The 17,844-nt window shown below is 46.1% G+C and overlaps 1 protein-coding gene across 1 annotated transcript in view; it reads left to right on the top strand.

Moving 5' to 3' along the window:
- The window catches only part of LOC121665214 (rho GTPase-activating protein 20-like), a 30,695-nt gene extending 14,123 nt beyond the window's left edge, over positions 1 to 16,572 (top strand). The window contains exons 2-15 of the mRNA XM_042029195.1: positions 46 to 128; positions 2,847 to 3,017; positions 3,535 to 3,684; positions 4,200 to 4,241; positions 4,972 to 5,056; positions 5,931 to 6,008; positions 6,191 to 6,257; positions 7,531 to 7,719; positions 8,455 to 8,630; positions 9,160 to 9,321; positions 10,414 to 10,523; positions 11,452 to 11,641; positions 12,240 to 12,357; positions 12,873 to 16,572. Of these exons, the coding sequence (XP_041885129.1) occupies positions 49 to 128; positions 2,847 to 3,017; positions 3,535 to 3,684; positions 4,200 to 4,241; positions 4,972 to 5,056; positions 5,931 to 6,008; positions 6,191 to 6,257; positions 7,531 to 7,719; positions 8,455 to 8,630; positions 9,160 to 9,321; positions 10,414 to 10,523; positions 11,452 to 11,641; positions 12,240 to 12,357; positions 12,873 to 14,611 (3,357 nt within the window). The 5' untranslated portion in view covers positions 46 to 48 and the 3' untranslated portion in view covers positions 14,612 to 16,572. The remainder of the gene's footprint in view (positions 1 to 45; positions 129 to 2,846; positions 3,018 to 3,534; positions 3,685 to 4,199; positions 4,242 to 4,971; positions 5,057 to 5,930; positions 6,009 to 6,190; positions 6,258 to 7,530; positions 7,720 to 8,454; positions 8,631 to 9,159; positions 9,322 to 10,413; positions 10,524 to 11,451; positions 11,642 to 12,239; positions 12,358 to 12,872) is intronic.
- The last annotated feature ends 1,272 nt before the right edge of the window (positions 16,573 to 17,844 follow it).

Raw genomic sequence — 17,844 nt, 5'->3', positions numbered from 1 at the left:
TTTCCAAGGTGGCCAGGCTAACTTGAATATCTTTTTGTCTTGCAGAAGATGAAGCCCATCGTCCAAAGAAGACGATCTACCTCATCTGCCATTACCAAAGCCCTTGGCAAATCAAAGTCCCATTCCAGGTAGAGGAAATACCTTTCTGACTCCTGTTTCCATCTTTCTGCCTATACAGACTGAAATCAAACTGGTTTTCAAATTCATTTAACAATGTGAGGGCAATTTGGTCCTGCAGCAGGGGCAGGCGGGGGCAGGTGGAGAGGGACGAAGCACCAGACAGACGTGGTGGGTTGCAGGACATGGGCTGCATTTAGCACCCCTGAGGAGCATCCTGGCGTTCCACCTCAGCATTTCCCTGTGCAGCCACCCCCAGCTTACTCACTGCCAGAGCCCTCTGCAGCCCTTGCTCCATCTGCTGGACTGCCAGGGGGAGGGACAGCCCTGAGAATTGCCTCTGGCTCAGCTACAGGTACACCTGGGCAGGTTAGGGGGCTGGAGCTGCTTCTGGAGGTGGAGGGAGTGGTGGGAGGCATGCCCAGACCCTGATAGCCCTGTGCAGGATGGCATCAGCTCAGGATGTTTGTTGGAAGAGCCGCCAGACCCAGACATGCTCCAGGACAGCCATGTCCCTGTCAGAGGACAGCAGCTTTCCCTTACAACCAGCTGGGGTAGTGGAAAGCTGCCTTCCTTGCCTGCATCTCCATCGAGTCTCTGCTGATGCTTTGCTCCTGCAGTGTGAAGCACTGGGAATGTCAGCAGTCAGGGAGCCACATGCCAGACATGTACATCTTCTGCTGAAACTCTAAGTGTGCTTACTTAGCCCTGAGCTGAGCACCTCAGTTCCAACAGTGGGAGCTGAGTCCTCCTCGACCTCATCCCCTCTTCCTCCTGCAGCACTGTGTCGCTGCTAGAGACAAATAAGGGGATACCATGGTCCTTTCTGCCTTACTCTGATAGCAGTCTTGTAAATAACATTTCCTGAGGGATTTTTTTAGTTTGATTTTTTTCTTTCTTTGTAAGAAAGAGATGATAAAGCTGAACTGATTGACATTTTGATCTGGACCAGCCCTCCCGAAGAATATCCCTTTTGTATCACACCATTGGTGATCGATGCACAGTACATCCTGCTTCTCTGGAATGAGTGTGGGGGGGTCAGTTGAGACTGGATCATTTAATATAAAGGGCAGGACTGATTTTCATTTGGTTGTCATTTGACAAAGTTATGTGACTTTTTTGTCCTTCCTCCCACCCACTCTAAATTGCACTAGGGGAAAAAAAAAGTGAGGAAGAGAAACAAATTCTTGACTTTATTTGGCTGGAGAACATCCTTGTGAGGGAGGGAAGCTTTAAATGTTTCTTGTGATGTATTGCTATGGAGGGAGCTGGTCCAATGCCATCTTTGCTTAGGCCACCAGAGCATCAGTGAGATTTTTTTGCTATCCTGCTGTTGTGTTTATAAAGCTGGGTAATCTTCCAGCTTTAGGAAATCCACTGCTAGGATTGTAAGATGCCATTGCTCAGCTGATAGACATGGAGACCTTTTAATACCATATCTGAAGGTTATTTAGCTTCTCACTTGTTACCCCACAGCTGCATAAGCCAAGGATTCACTTGTTGGTGGCTGTGGAGAGGTGAGGAGGAAAGAGGTAATTTCTGTTTGCCAGAGTGCAGGTGTTCCTGTGACTGGGGGATGATTTTAGTAAAGCAACTACTGGCTCGTTTTAACCTCACTCCTGTGAAATCAAATGAGTTCAGTTATGATGCCAGTGGAAACTGAGTTAAGACCAACAATGTCAAAAATACTACACTTACAGCTCGTGTGGTTTTTTGTTTGTGTAGAGTGCCCTCAGACTAGAGAGTAGAGCAGTAGAGGGTAGAGCAGAATTGCTGAGGGGTGAAGGGAAGGCAAGTATTCTTGCCTGCAAGCAAGATACACATTTTTGTCTGTATGTAGAGACAGGAGGATCTCTGTGAGTTTTTTTCTGTGTCAATCTAAGGCTAGGTTCACTAATTAAATCTAATTAAATCAGGGTTAGGTACATGAACACACTGTGTGAACATGAACATGAACTCTTCCATGTTCACGCAGCACATCCCACGTGCTGAGACCCAGAAATGGCTGTGGGAGCTGTTGTGTGCCAGCTCACCTGAGCCCAGAGCAGTGCTCAGGAGGTGCTCAGTGGGGGTGCTGAGGTACAAGCGAGGAGATTGCGCTTGGCAGAGCTCTTCCAGCTGAGGACAGTATAGGGAGAGGGTCTGGTTCAGTCCCCATTGTTGACTGCAGTCAACATGCAAAAACCCTCAGGGTTTTCTGGAAATGGTGAGCACCTGCATGAATCCCAGTGGAAACAAGAAGCTGGATGGCAGCCAGGCAAGCCAGAATCAGATGTCTGGAATTAGAGAAGTACATGCAGTTCATTTTCTTTATGCTGCAACTCTTGTGCTGACAAATTGTTCCGTTTGGATGGAAAACATGCGCAGTAAGGGCAGTGCCCCCCACGCCCAGCTGAGCCACGCCATGAGCTTTCCATGTCCAAGTTGTAGCTCACACACATGTGCAGGAAGTAAGTCTTTTACCTGAGTGAGAAATTACTCACAAACTACTATTTCAGCAGCTTAACATCACAAGATTTGGTGTGGGCATTTAGGCAATTTTCCATCTGTCTGAGGCTGGTAAAGTTAATTGTGCAGAGTTAGGTGAATGTGGGTCATAATAGAGAGCAGTAGGGGCTGGGAGAAGCACGGGGCTATCAGGCTTCTCCAAAACAGATGCCTGTGTCCAATCACAAACCCTTCTATGAAAAGCTTCTGACAGAGTCTTGTGATTTTTCTTACTCCTCCAGGGAAACTATTCTTTCCTCCTCCCATTCAGACAATGGGCTGCCAAGTGGGGTGTTCAGCAGCCCAGGCTCCACCTTCATCCTGGACGAGCGAGTACAGCTAACCGTGGGCCTGCAGACCCAGGAAAGACACCTGATTTTGTTCAGTGATATGCTGGTCATTGCCAAGTCCAAGTAAGAGGAATTCCCACTCATTCCTTTTCCCAAGTAGGTGCTGTTGAAGCTAGGCTCAGTACATGGTGGGATTTCTGGGGCTGTCCTGTGCAGAGCCAGGTGTTGGACTCAATGATCATGTGGGTACCTTCCAAGTTTTGAGATTCTGTGATTCTATGAGACTCTGATCTATTTGTGGAGCACCTAGCAGCCTCCAAAACAATGCTTCTTTAGAAATGTGAATCTAAAATGTGGCATTTCCCTCTTCCACTTTTACAAATTCTTCTTGGTATTAGTGTTTCACTCCATTTGTCTGAAGGGAAAGGTTGTGTAATCAGTTTTGCCCTTTCCCTTATTAAGTTGCTTGAAGATACATCATGAGGGCAAGAGGTAGAAGGACAAAACTGATTGTCAGTCTGACTCCTTCTGCCACGTATAGATGAAGAGCTGTCACTGCAAGACTGGAAGGGTGCATGATCAGACTCTGGAGGTCTAGATGTTGGTCTCTTGCCTAAGGAATTAATAATTTCCATTGTAGATCCTCCTCCAGCCTGAAGCTGAAAAAGCAAGTGCATCTGAGTGAAGTGTGGACCGGCACCTGTCTCAGTGAAGTGACAGAGAAAAAGATGAGTCCCGAGAACTCATTTGTCATTGGCTGGCCTATCACCAACTATGTTGTCACCTTCAGGTATCTTATCAGACATCAGACCTCCCTCTGCATCCCGGTAGCTACTCAGGTCTCCCATGTGTCAAGTGAAACAATGACTGAGGCTAAAGGGCCCATTTCCTTTTCCATTTCCTTACCTTGAAACCTGGGTAACCTGTGCTGGCAGCAAAAGCTTCTAGGAATGGCAGACATTGGGAAGGAAATACTAGGAGAAAGAAAATAGCAATTAGAGGTCACTGCAAAAATAACGAGGTGAGATAACTCCAACTTCACAGAAAGGGATTTGTCCCTTATCTGGACACTCACCAGTATGACAGGAAACGTGGTCCATTTTGTTGCTGGGATTTTTTTGTTACTATTATTTTTATTATTTGTTGAAATAGAACAGAAGAAGGGAAGGACTGTGCTTTTGTTCCAGGGCTTTGCAGGAAACAACTTTGACTTACAGCCATATATAAATGAAATTGGGTAGAGTTTCAGAAGGCTGTTACCCATTCAGCTCTTGTTTGATGATCTGCCTCCCTTTTTGTCTTCAGCTCAGCTGATGTGAAGGAACAATGGCTGTCAGTGTTACTGTGGTAAGTGATCCTCCTTTCACCCTCCTTCTGGGTGGTTCCTCTATAGGCCTTAGAGAAATTTGCATGTCAAATTGTGCTCTGATTTTCAGCATGTTAAGTATCTAAGTACTGTTTGAAAAATCCACCTTTGAAACCTGAATATAGATGCCCCTGGGAGAGTGCAAAATTGGTGTTAACAGTTGGGAAAAAAGGGGTCCATCAGAAGATAATATTGTTGGAGCATCCTTTTTCCTTTGGAGTTGGAGGTTGACTTTGCTAATCACTGTGGAACTGTCAAAAGTGTTACTGATTCTTCAGATGTTTTTTGATTTGAACTAAAATTTTTATTACATTGTATCTAGAGGCTACAGTTCTTTCTTTTTCCTTTTATGTTTTGTATGTTGCTTCCACTAACACCCAGACAAAAGTGCTTATATAGGAACAAAGAGAGGAAGAAATCTTCTGATTTATGGAAAACAGTAGTGATCCTGAGGGAACACTGGAAGGTACTATGCAGGACACATCTATCTGCGCTGAAGTACTGCATGTGGGGGGAGTGTTAGTCTTTGGGCTGCAGGTGGATAAAGAAGTCAGTAAGAGAGTGTGACTGCACTATGAACATTACATTCATATATGTCATAATTAATCTGTATTTATTACAGTGCCCAGGAGGATGTCCCATCCAAATTTTAGGGTCCTTCTCAAATTTGGTTGGGAAATTATATGCCTTCCCCTTTTCTTTGACTTTCAGGCATATCAATGAGGTAAAACAAAATGAGTATCTGAAGAATCTGACCCTTCAGATCTTTGTGCTGGATGATGACAACTGTTCTTCCGTAAGTAAGGCAAAGAACCTGCTCATCAGATCAGGAGTACACAGGGGTCTGTGGAGTAGGGAAGGGAAGGCAGGGCTGTGCTGGTATTCCAGTTTTAAATTCAAGTCCCACCTAAAAAGATTTAGAGGGTGTGCATCTGGGTATCCGCATCCTTCCCACTGGAAGCCCATTTGGAGGGTTTGAGAAATGAGGAGGTAGCCACACCCTTACCAAAGAGCACTGAATTCTTAAGATTATTCTTCACCTCTGACTTCTTTTCTCTTTTCTTTTTGCTTCACTTCAAAATTCATGACAGTTTGTGGCTGAGTGCCCAGTCAATTCCTATTTCCAGTGCTATGAGTTGAGGATATTGATCACGGAGTCACTGGTGTGTTGTCCTGAACTAATTTACTGGAATGTGTCCCAGTCTAGCATACATTTCTTGGCTTTGTGCCGAGCTTGGTGGGCCACATTTGCCTCCTGGGTATTCTTCCCTCAAAGAGTGACCCTGGACACTCATGGTTGATGAGCATTACCATGTTCAATATTCACCTTTTTGAGTGACAGTGGCACTGTAATCAGTCAAACACTGATGGGATCAAATACAGCATTTGAGCACCATCCGCCTCCTGTGATTTCTGCTGGATGAAATTTTTGGATGGTATAATAGACCCATGACAGAAGAAGTAGTGGAGAATAGCTTTTGTGTTGTATAGCCATCATCCTTTCTGGTGTAGTTCAAATTCATACAGCTCATCCAACCATCATCATTTAGTAAAGGCAGTCATTAGACAGAGATGTGACATTTTCCCCAGCTTTTCAAGCTACGAGAAACTATAACCAAACTTCTCACCTTTGTATTAGCTTCCTGTATTTTCTCTGTTTGCCTTTCTAGACTACTGCAGTCAATGTGTCCAATGTGGAAACTGCAGAGAGTGTGATGAAGAAGACCCTTCTACAGCTTGGGCTCCCTGTAAGTGGCAGTTGCCAGATCTTAGCTAAAGATGCTGGCAGCATCTGGTTTACAGGATAGTGTGGGTGTGGACAAGCCTAGATTTGCTGTCTTTTGCTTTCTGAGTGGAGGGCAACCTCATGGACCCTCACTCTGGCCCCTCTCAACTAACATTTTTCTCTTCTCTGTTCCTTATCCAACAGGGCAGGACCAGTGAACACCACCTTTGGGTGGTCTCAGGAAAAGATGAGCCTGCTTACCCTCTCATTGGTAAGAGCCCTCCCATATTGAGCATCATTTTGGTACTTAATACTGGCTCCAGAGGGACAAGTGATAAATGATACTTTGTGTGTGGCAGAGAAACATCACAAACATTGCACTCTTCACTTAAAAAGCAATGGTAGGGACATTGTTGCTGATGGGAGGTGTGACACCAAGCTGCTCTGAGATGTCACTTGGCTTTTATGGTGTCAGCATCCACATTTAATCAAAGCATGGTGACATCTTTGAAAGACTTCACACTTACCTCCGTTTTCCACGCAAATCTGTGCATTTCTGGGTGGGAGCCCATCACACTTTTCAGCAGATGCTCCAAGTAAATAGGAGATCTTTAGGCTGGTCTAAGAAGTACCTTCTTTCCAGCAGATATGAAGCAGGGGTAGGACATGCCTCAAAGCCTGATTCAAACCCTCTGGCTGCTGGTATGAGCTTGCAGGGCTACAGGCTTGGAAGGCTGGTCATACTGTCCTGCTCAGCTTTGCAGTTATCTCCTCACAGGCAGAGCAGGAGGTCAGGGGCAGCCTCATCCCATCTTTTCTGTCTGTGATAGAGGTGTCCACTGATGTCTGTCAGAGCATCTCCTGGCACTTCCCAAGCCCTTTGCCTTTGGGCTCTGTCAGAACCAAACAAATTGCTGCAGTCATTCAGCAAGAGTGTGTTAGATCTAGAGGAAAGCACTTCAGCAACTGAAAGAAGCAGAATTTTTAGATGGTCTATTGGTGACTTACAAGCCTTCAGTTAGGAAGCTAACATGTTTATCCTACTTTTTTGGTACTTACGTATTTTTCATTGCATTTCAGTTCACAAATAATGAGACTGCTTTCCACACAAAACGTTGCATCATATTGAAAACCCAGTTTGTTGCATATGGGTTGTTATCTTCTGAACTGCTACCTTAATCCAATACTAAACTGACCTCACAAACACATGGCCCGCTAGCATCAATGCCTTTGCAGGCTGTTTATTTGTAAACTTTATTTTTTAACAATTTGTGTTTAGGTTTTAGAAACTCCTCAGGCTTGAGGGAGAGTAGGTGTGTATATGGGGGACTTGAGGACAATAACAATAGAGAAGAGTGCTACAGATCTGTAGGGGATGATTTCAGAAATAGAAGAAACAGTTTAAAATAAACCACTGAATTTTGTCTGTTAAATGCTAAGCGTTCATCATGGTGATCATAAGTGCTGGAATTTTCCAATAACAATAAGAGTTTTTAGCATAGCTCTGCATCTTTGCTTGCTCTTTACACAACTCTGTTCAACAGGGCACGAGCATCCCTTCAGCATCGCCTTGAGCTGTCTCCGGGACTCTGCTGACCAGCAACAAAGAACCAACAATAACACTCTCCTGGCTGATGGGACAGAGGCTTCCTTCCTTACTCAGCTCCCAAAGGAAAAACAGTGTCAGTTTGTCCTGAAACCCAGACTCCAAGCTCTGATGCAGCTGAGGAGAGGTAGGGGCTGCAGGAGTGTGATATAGGCAGATAGAGACTTTACTGCTCTCCAGTGCAGTGCTGAACTCTTCCTGGCATCACACACGTATCCCAGAGTTGCTCTCATACCTGAATGTAATGTAAAGAGGAGGAGATTGCAGAGAGGTGACATTTCTCTGAGCAAATGTTCAGACTTAGCTTTCAGTCTTTCATTAGTCTTTAACTGCAAGTCATTGTAATAGAATCATAGAAAATGCTGAGTTGGAAGAGAACCATCAGTATCATCGAGTCCTGGCCCTGGATAGGACACCCCAAAAACCCCACCATCTGCCTGAGCGCTTATTGAAGTCAGAGAGCCTTGATGCTGTGACCACTTCCCTGGAGAGCCTGTTCCAGTGTTCAACCACCCTCTGGGTGAAGAACCTTTCCCTGAGATCTAACCTAAACCTCCCTGACTCAGCTTCATGCCATTTTTTCAAGTCCTTTCACTGGTCACAAGAGTGAAGAAATTCTTACACTGCAGAGACAGCAAGGTTCCCTGAAGAATGATGATTGAGAGTTTTGCTGATGGTTGAGAGATGAACAAGTGGTTTCACTGCCATATGTTGTCTAACCATCCCCATTAAGAGTGCAGTTAATAAACAGGTGAGGGTAGAAAGTCCTTGTTTTGCTGGGAACTCTGCCTCCACTCTAGATTACTCACTGGCCAGCAGGAGGACAGACAGGCCTGTAATGAAAGTCTGTGTTTTCTTTCAGAGTCACTGCAGAAACACACCAAGAGGAAGAAGTCCTTGATTGACTGGGCCCTGCGCCGCAGCACCAGCACCCCCACGGGCAGCCCTCCGTCACAGTCCCCTACCACACCACGGAAGCTCTTCGGCCTGTCCCTGTCTTCTGTCTGTCCTGACGGAATCCTTCCCAAGCCAATCATGGTAAGCAGCAGCCTGGACTGCTTGTCTTGACATAAACTTGATGTGTTTAACCCAAAATTTAAAGACACTTGCCATATTTATGAGGACTGAATGAGGAAGAGGACCATGGTTTACTTGTGATTCAGATTCAGCTCAGTAACAAGGTTGGGAACAACCCTCTCCTGGGTAATCCCTATCACTTCATTCACAGATGTCTGTCCTGTTTCAATGGGTGTCTCCAACCAGGTCATCTCCAGCTGACAAGGGTAATGTCAGTGGATCCTGCCATGCTACATAGCCTAGACCTCACTCACTGCAAGAGTCCCCTGGGCTCACACTTGTCACAGGATAAGCATGTCCACATGAACTGTATCTGCAACTTGGCTGTCAGGTTCTTGTCCCTGATTAGATCAGGATAAATCTCTTGTATTGTTTTCTTCCCGTTACTGACTTGGTCTTATGCTAATTACATTACAAGACATGATGTATAATATACACAAACAAGAGGGTAAAGTGTTAGGCTCTTAAGTACAACTGGGTTTTCTCCTAGGATATGCTGCTCCTCTTGTACCATGAAGGTCCTTCTACTAGGGGCATTTTCAGACGTTCTGCCAATGCCAAGACTTGCAAGGAATTGAAAGAGAAGCTGAACTCTGGAGATGATGTTCAGGTAGATGGAGAGTCAGTCTTTGTGGCTGCAGCAGTCATCACGGTATGTTTGGCCAAGTAACTCAGCTGTCTGGGCTAATGGTACCTTCCTTCTTTAAGGAAGCAATGAGTCTTTATGGGTAGAGAGGATTTCAGGGGAACAGAAAGCATTTTCCAGCAAGGAATGTTTTCACCTGATGGCTTGGGGTGTCTTTGTACACAGAGGTATCTGCCCAACACAGTGATGCTGGTTTTCACATGCAGACATGTGCAGCCCCTCAGGATGGGGCTTCCTTTGGCATCTCCCTGTACCAAACCACCTCCAGCAGGAAATACAGTGATGTCCACCTGTAAGATAGCCATGATGTCTGTACAGTGCCAAATAACCTGAGAGATGCTGCACTGACATATGCATAAAACCCTTTGGTGGCAGCAGCACAGATGTTCTCTGTCATTTCTGAATGCAGAGAAGAGGCTGCAGAAGGTTTGGGAGGACTCGTACCATTTGAGTGCAGATGCTCTGCAACCCCCAAAAACAGGTCAAAGGAGCTGACCTGTGCTCTCTGGACCCCAAGCCTTCACCCTCTGATCAACCAGCAGGCACAAAGGAAAGCAGCTGCTAAATCCAAGCAGAGGGGTTGTGGGTGGGGGATGAAGCTTGTGATAAGCCCCATGTTTCAGTAAGGAAAAGCCTGTATTTTGCACTGGCAATTAAATCTGGTCAGAATAATTTAGGCACCAAAGTATCCAAAAAACATCCCCTTGTTCTTGCTGGCCTGATATTCAGGCGCTTTCCAACACAAGACATACATTGAGTTGTTGAATGGTCCCCTGAGAAAAACCAGCAGTCCTCCTAGCTGAGAAATGTTTCAGAGAGATCTGTGCAGAGCCGCAGGGCTGAGTCCTCTGCTGGAGTGGAGGTCAGTCCTGCTCTGGAGAAGGGGCAAAACAGGAGGACTGCCTGTTCATCCTGCAGTGCTGCCATGGAAGAGTCTGAGGAGGACAGCTTGGTGGGCGTGGCAGGGGAGAATAAACATGTTTGTGTCATGTCTTATCTTATGTTTTATATGAATAAACAGTGACTATATGCATTGTGAAACTGAAACCAGGAATTCAAAACTGACCAGACTGCTCTACATATATATATTTAATTCAGGATTTTCTCCGAAATATACCTGACAGTGTTCTATCCTCAGACATGCACGGACTGTGGATGGAAGCTGTGGACACAGAAAATCGGGCACATAAGATTGAAGCTATAAAAAGGTTTGTAAAAGACTTTGTTAAAGTTTCTTTTGGTGGGAAAAGGGGGAGCATATGACGCTAAGAATAGCCTTCATTTTCTGGGAGATTACTGGAAATGCTCCAGGCCACAGTGGAGGAGCTATTGCTGATTGCCATTGTCACTGATCAGAAAATTTTCTTTTCAAGGGTCTGTTTTGAACATCATTAACATTTCTGACCCCAGAAAAGTCATTAAAAAATTCTTTTCTGATGATTAGTTCAAATTACCAGAACAAGTAAACTGAAAAAGCACAGTAATTCAGCCACCAGGAGTGCATCAATGGTAGCAGAATTAGATCTTCAATGACAGTAACTTTATTCTTATGTGCACAAAATGAGGCTGATCATCATATTGGCAGTTAGAAGAAACAGCCCTGTCAAGGTGGTGACCAGGACCTTGAAAACAGCTTTACTGCCTTGAAACTGCTGCCACGAGCAAGAACAGTTTATCAGCCTCCTGTTGGATATCCAGTATATTCAACCACAGCTCAGCTCAGTTTTTGAACCTTACTGTTTAGCCTGGGCCTTCTTTCTCCATGGTCTCCATAGCACAGGACATGGCAGTGGCGTGGTCTGGCACGCTGCTGGCCTGGAGCTGTCTCCTGTCTCCTCTGGGCAGTCCCTGTTTTTTCAAGGCATTGTGGGTTCCCTCCCATGTGCTCTGAACCCAAGTCCTTTGTTCCTCTAGCTCTGTGACCAGAGCAGGTGGGCAATATGGATGCAGAGTTGTGGCTCTCACATGAGTTGGTAGAGGGGAGTGACACAGACTCACCTTATTATCAAATGGGGATGTCTCAGGCTGGGTACAAAGGGGCAGAAGGGAGCAAAGCTTTGGGATGTAACTTCTGGTATTCAAAGAGCAGATGTTTGTGAACAGCACTGTTTTCCTTTGTTCCCACCCCCTGAATAGTCTAGTCAACCAGCTTCCAGAGGCCAACCTCATCTTACTCAGGCACCTCTTTGGAGTCCTCCATCATATTGAGCAGAATTCCGGAGTGAATCAGATGAATGCCTTTAACCTGGCTCTTTGCATAGCACCCAATATGCTGTGGCTACCAAGTCCCACTGGGCCTGAAGAGGAGAGCCGGTCCACAAAGAAGGTAATCTTCCATAGGTTTGGCCTCACCTCTGTGTGCCCCTTTCACTGCTTTTTATGGGCACTGCCTTTTGTTGTCTAAGGAAGGCATAGGGCCAGTGACAGTGCTGGCTGAGTGGCATCCAGGCCCCATCCTTTCCCCTGTGCAGCTGTGCCCATGCCGGGAGGGGTTTAGCTCCTCAGACTGTCCAGGGTGAACAGGGAAGTGGTGGTTGCTTTACCAGATGAACTGCCTGTATGGTCAAGCAAGCACAAGAAAATTGGAGCAGTTGAAGTTGGACACTGCCACCTCAGCTGGGACAAAGTAAGCAATGAGCATGACAGTGCACCAGAAAGGAGGAAGGCTTGCTTGTAGCTTCTGAGGTGTAAGCAATAGTGAGGAAAATTGTAGAATGTGCTATACCTGGCTCACAGTACCAGTTCACATAGTTCATATTCTTGCCTCAGGTGTTCATACAGATGCACTACCACATTAATAACAGCTTCTTGAGGAAATTACACCTTTGAAAAAAAGTGAGAACAATCTGGGTATGATTTTACTTGCTGTAAATGGCTGGCTCTACTTTCATGAAACTGAATCTGTGAATTCCTGTCTTTGCCAGGTGGCCTTGTTAGTGCAGTTTCTGATTGAAAACTCGGGAGAGATTTTTGGGGGTGATATTGCTTCCTTGTTCCAAAGACCTGACAAAAAGAAGTCCAAAAACTCAGCAGAATCTCTGGGTAAGTTGGTGGTAGCAAATCTTCCAGAAATATTTAAAATCTTTTAATAGGTAAAGTCCTCAGACAAAAGAGTTTGCTTTACCTTCATGTTTCTTCTAAGGAAAAGCACTGAAAACCAGTTGTGTTTTCAAGCATAGGCAGGAAGAGATAGCAAAGCAGAAGGCTGAGGTGCAGAACCTCCAGTGTGTCCCCAGGGACTGCTGTCTTTCTCTGTGGCTGCTGTTAAGCCTACTCTAGCCATAGCACTGCCATGTCCCAGCAGTCTTTTTATTTTCCAGGTTAGTTCTGTAAAGCTAAACCACATGGTTTGTATGGAGAGTTGTCTCTGTTATCTATCCTCTGAATACAGGCCAGTGGTGAAAACTTAGGTCATCAAGCCAGCCAGAATTTTTTTATTATTGCCTGTGAGAATAATGGATCATCTTTGTTTTTCTATGGGCTTGATATAATTTCCCTGTTTTAGTTGTGAGGTACTTTATATATGGCAACGAATTAATTTGTGTCCTCTGCCCCAGACATAGGTTTGGCTCAGCATGATGATTCCTCTGATGAGCTGGAGTTTTCCATTTGTGATCCAGAAGGGCCAAAGCACCACCTGGAATCTGAAACAGATGCCATGTTTGAACCACCCAGCAGCTTGTTACTTGATGAGGATCAGGAAGACTGGGACTTGTTCAGTGAGATCACAGCCTGCTACCAAAGCAAAGCCCGGACCAACGCCAGTGCAGACAGCTATGAGCTCCTGGAGGAGGATGGCTCCTTCTGTTCCCTCGGTTCCATACGCTCGCTCAGCCCAGCCAGGGACCGGTGCTCCTCAGAGCCCAGCGTCTGCCTCAGCTCCCAGCTGCCTGCACAGAGCCATGAGCCAGTGGCCCGCCAGTCCAGCTGCGATGCCACCATCATGAGCAGCCACACAGACTACATCCACAGGCTCAGGCAGCTGCAGATGGAGAGCCAGAAGCTGATTGATGAAGGCCTAAGCCCTGGGGTTAATATGGCCAGGCAGAACTTGTGGCAATCACCTCAGACCACCTCCAGGGTGAAGCAGCTCAGCCTTCGGAAGTCCAGCCTGTCCAACAGGTCCAGCTTCTCCAGCCTGTCCTCTACCACCACCTCCCCTTCTGCCTCCTCACTCAGCTCCTTAGACAGTGCTTTCTCCTACTGCTCAGAGTCATCAGCAATTAGTCCCACAGATGTCTCATCCCTGCCATTCATGTTTGGCACTTCTGCTAGGCTTCATGCTGTGTCTCCCACGGCTACCAAAAGGTCCCAAAAAGAGTGGCACAAATCCTTCACATCTCCTGTGCCTTTACATCTGTGCAATCTGGACAGTTTTCAGAAGGATGAACCCAAGGCTGGAGAGAACAGTCATGGCTCTGGAGAGCAGAAAAGTTTTCCATGTGTGAGCACAGCTGCCATGGGAAGTCCATTCACTGACATTGACTGGGAAGAAGAGGAGAGACAGCTGAGTTGTTCAGGGTGCCCTGGCCCAGGGCTCAGGAGCCAGGATTGTACCAAAGAGTTTGAACAACACCCTGAGTTCCCAGCTGCCAGCCCATCCAGTGAGACATCCCCACAGGTCAGCCACCAGCAGCACAGGGAGAAGACAGTGAAGAACATAGAAATCAAAGGCATTGATGACTGCCCTCTGAGCCAGGAAAGCCTGAAGCGCACCAAGATAACTTTTTATGTGGCCCCAAATAAAGAAAGCTCTTGGGGGTCTCAAGTGGGAGAAGAGGAGAGATCTGTGACAAACACCAGCAGCAGAGACCCACCCAGCAGCAGCAGTGAGCAGAGCCTGTCCAAGAGCTTGCAGACTGTGAGAGTCCACATCCCCCAGACAGTTTTCTATGGGCAGAACACCCCCCTTGTCCTGCAGTCCATCTCCAGGCGCTACCACCATAAACCAACAGTCCCATCCCTGCAGGCTGAGCACAGAGAAAGCCCCCAAAGTGCCTCTGCTCCCAAGGAGCTGGAGAGACAACCAGTGGAAATGGCGCAGGCGCCACCCCAAAGCAAGGGCTTTGACACATTCAGCCACACCATCCGCATCATCCTCCCTGACGCCATCCGAAACACCATCAAGGAGTATTTCAAGCACGATGAAACCGAGCCCTGTCCCCCAGCAGAGGTGGAAGCAGTAGAGAAGGAACTCCTCCGGAGCAGGGTGGAGTGGCTCAGGAGCCAGCCTCTGGCAGAGGTGACTGCAGAGGAGCATGACACAGCAGTGTTTGCAGAAGAGACATTTGTTTAAGGTGATGGAGATGGAGAAACTAAATATTTGTGTATGTGCAACAGAAAATATTCTGTAATATATGATCAGGATGTGTATGTAATGATGGGGTTCAATACTCATTGGGGGGGGGGGGAGGGGCTGTGTTTTCTTTTTGCCCTTTTCTGATGGCAGAGACCACACTGGCTGGGTGTGTAGTGGACTGAATACCACCAGACTCTCCCTGTCCATGAATTAGCTGACCTGTATAGGGCCTGACTCCATTTTTTTTTATAGCAGGAAAAGAGAAATGTTGCTTTATTTTCTCCAGTCAGCTGCTGATGTGTGTGGATGACTGGACAACTGGGGCAGCTACTGCTCCTTAAGAATTAGTTAAAAATCTTTACACTTGCACAAAACCCACCATTATTCACTGTTCATCATCACCATTCATCCAAAGGAAAATCCTTCACCTCCATTCCAGAAATCACTGCTGCTTCACTCTGCTCATCTGTTTTGTCTGTTGTGATCTAGCTCACAGCCCACATCTGTTACTTGTTGAGGCTGGGTTCCAAAATCAGCAGCTGGAGCCCAGAGTCCAAAGTCCAGCGTTTACTGACAGACAGCATATGTAACATTTTAAACCCAAGATTGCTTTTTTCTGGAATTAATTTTGCAGTGATTGTTTCTTTCTCGTACCTTCCCCAAAGTTAGCATTTGACAGAGACACAGTTACTATAAAGGATTTTAGTACTGTCACTTTGACAGGGCTATGAATGTTCTTCAGTGTCCTCTGGGAGTAGCTCAGTAGCTAGGAGTTTCAGTCCTAGTGAAAGTTGACAATATTCTGTCAATGCTGATGCCCCTTTCTAGAGGCAGTGTGGATGAGGCAACTAATCAAATTCCTAGTCATGCTGAGAGGGACTTGAGCAGGGCTTGGTTTTGGCATGAGGTCAAGGAGTTGTGGAAGTTGTCAGGAATGATGTGCAGTAGATGCTGAAGCAAAGTCACATCTGGCCAGAAAGCTGTCAGTCCATACAGTGAAACTGTCCAGGCTTCATCACAGATGCTGGCTCAGAGAAACATTGAGTTCCCACTCAGCAGAGAATGTGGCCCAGTGCGCTCCAGCAGAATTGAGTTTGGGGAAATTCCAGGCAGGGATGCGCTAAGCAGGCTGCTGGTAAGGACCAAAGAGATGCAGCTAGTGGACTCCTGGAGCATCCCTATGATTCCATTCAAAACCATGCTCAGAAGTGCCACAGACTTAGTGGGACTTGTTAGAGGGTTGTAACACTGCCAGCTGAGCTCTAAAAAGATGCTGAGAGCACCACATTAGTTTAACAGGTTGTTTTAAGAAAAGAGTGGGAAAAGTCTCAAAGGTTAAAAGGTTTGGGATGGTTCATTTGAAAGTTACGTGAGAGTTTTCTATGGTGGTATCTGTCAGAGAGACAATCCTTTTACTCAGTGAACAGTGAACTGGTGAAGGAGAAGAGAAATACATGAATCCTAATGACTGAAAGGTAGTGCTTGTGGAGTAAGTACCCCTGCAAGCTGCTGAGTGTCTGCAAATAGCCAGAGCTGGAGCTGCATGACAGCTGCCATGGTTCAGTCCTTGCACAGAGGGGAAAGCCACCTGTGTAAAGTTATCTAATGTCAGATCCTCCACTCATCTGCCAGGTGCCTCTGAGAGTCAGTGACAGAAACCTGGCCCAGTACTCCAAATTCACATTATCAAATACTAGGGCAAGGGAAAAGGGGGAAAGCCTAGAGCCCACTTTCCAAGGTGTATACAGTTTGTTTTGTTAGATGAAGGGTGTTTAACTCTCAGATGTGGCACAATCTGTCCCAGGTCACCTTTGTGGCCCTTGTATAATGAAAGGTGTATATAATCTTAACACAACTCCACCACCACTATAATCTTCCTCACACAAGAACAGCAACAAGGCATCCACAGTCTTTTTTTCCAGTTGTAACTGTTTTAATAAAAGACACACAAGTTGTCATTGTGGTGTTGTCACCTTTTCTCTCCTTGCTCTTGCTCCCCTCGCCCCTGTGTCAGGATGGTACCATTTGCACTGAACTGCTGTAAAACACACTCACCTCCCAGCCCAGGTCTGCCAGGTTGGCCATACTGACAAGAAGCCTTCTGCCAGCACCTCAGTCTAGGCCTTACTCCTGTCTTTTCAAGGTGAAACAGCACTAAATATTATAAGAAAAGTCTGCCTGTTCTTGGAAAAGAGATTATTCTGTATTCTAAACATGCTAACAGATTGTAAATTCAGTGGCTGGGCTCAGGTCAAACAAAGGGGACCTGAACCAAATGCAGAGTAAGAGCTCACAATTTGCATCACCTAAAAGGAACACAAGAAACTTAGAGATTAGTTTATAGAAACACTGGGAGAGGCAGGAAAAAACACACAGTTTTCCTTGCCTCATCTTAGGCTGCCTGAGCACAGTTCCCTGGGTAGCTGCTCTAACCCAGCTCTGTATTAAGCATTTTCCTTTATTTAAAACAAAACAAAACCCTGCAAAACGTAGTACAAACCAGAGTTCTGGGCTTGGAAATTTACAGCACTCCTTTTCCATGAGCTAGGCAATAATGCAACTCAGAGACCAGTCTTGAAAATGTTCCACAGCCCCCAGCTTGCTCATAACAAGAAATAAATACAAAGACACTTGGTTGGCTTTCTGCTCCAGAAAGGCCACATTTTCCCTTAATGTACAGCCCTGAGACACAAATAGGTTTCCCTTCTTTCTCTGCCCTTTTGCAGACCATTTAGACCACGTTGGCCTGTCACATACTGAAAGCCCCTCTCACTGCCCCATCGGGTGCAGGCTCTCGGGAAGTCGTGTTACACGGTCAGCACACAGGAAGTGAGGCGCCTTCAGGGCCTGCTCCCAGTACAGACCAAGGCCAAACAAGTCCAGGTCACTTGCCTTGAAGAGAAATTACTCATGCAGTTCAGCCCCATCTTATTTCTGCTCAGGATATATGATTTCTTTCCTTATCCTGCAGGCTGACAGAAACATAACAGAAGAGCCCGAGGCAGCTGTAGTTTACTTCAACCTTTTCAGTTCTATTTCTGATGATTCAACAGTCAGGAAAGGCAATCTTTCTTTTGAAAGGCAATCAAAGACATATTCTCCCTCATCCTTTGCAGGTAGCTAGCTCCCTTGTGCAGAGGGCTCTCCATTATCCCATGGCACCTTCAATGGGACAGACAGCCCCACCAAAGAGTAGCACGGGCTACTTTGACTCTCTGCATTTCAATAGT

Source organism: Corvus kubaryi, unplaced genomic scaffold (genome assembly GCF_017639235.1).
Source record: "Corvus kubaryi isolate FWS band 111438036 unplaced genomic scaffold, C.kubaryi_AGA036_p1.0 37322, whole genome shotgun sequence".
Lineage (NCBI taxonomy): Eukaryota > Metazoa > Chordata > Aves > Passeriformes > Corvidae > Corvus > Corvus kubaryi.
Note: the sequence above shows the minus strand (reverse complement) of the source record. Positions and strands in the feature narration are given on the sequence as shown.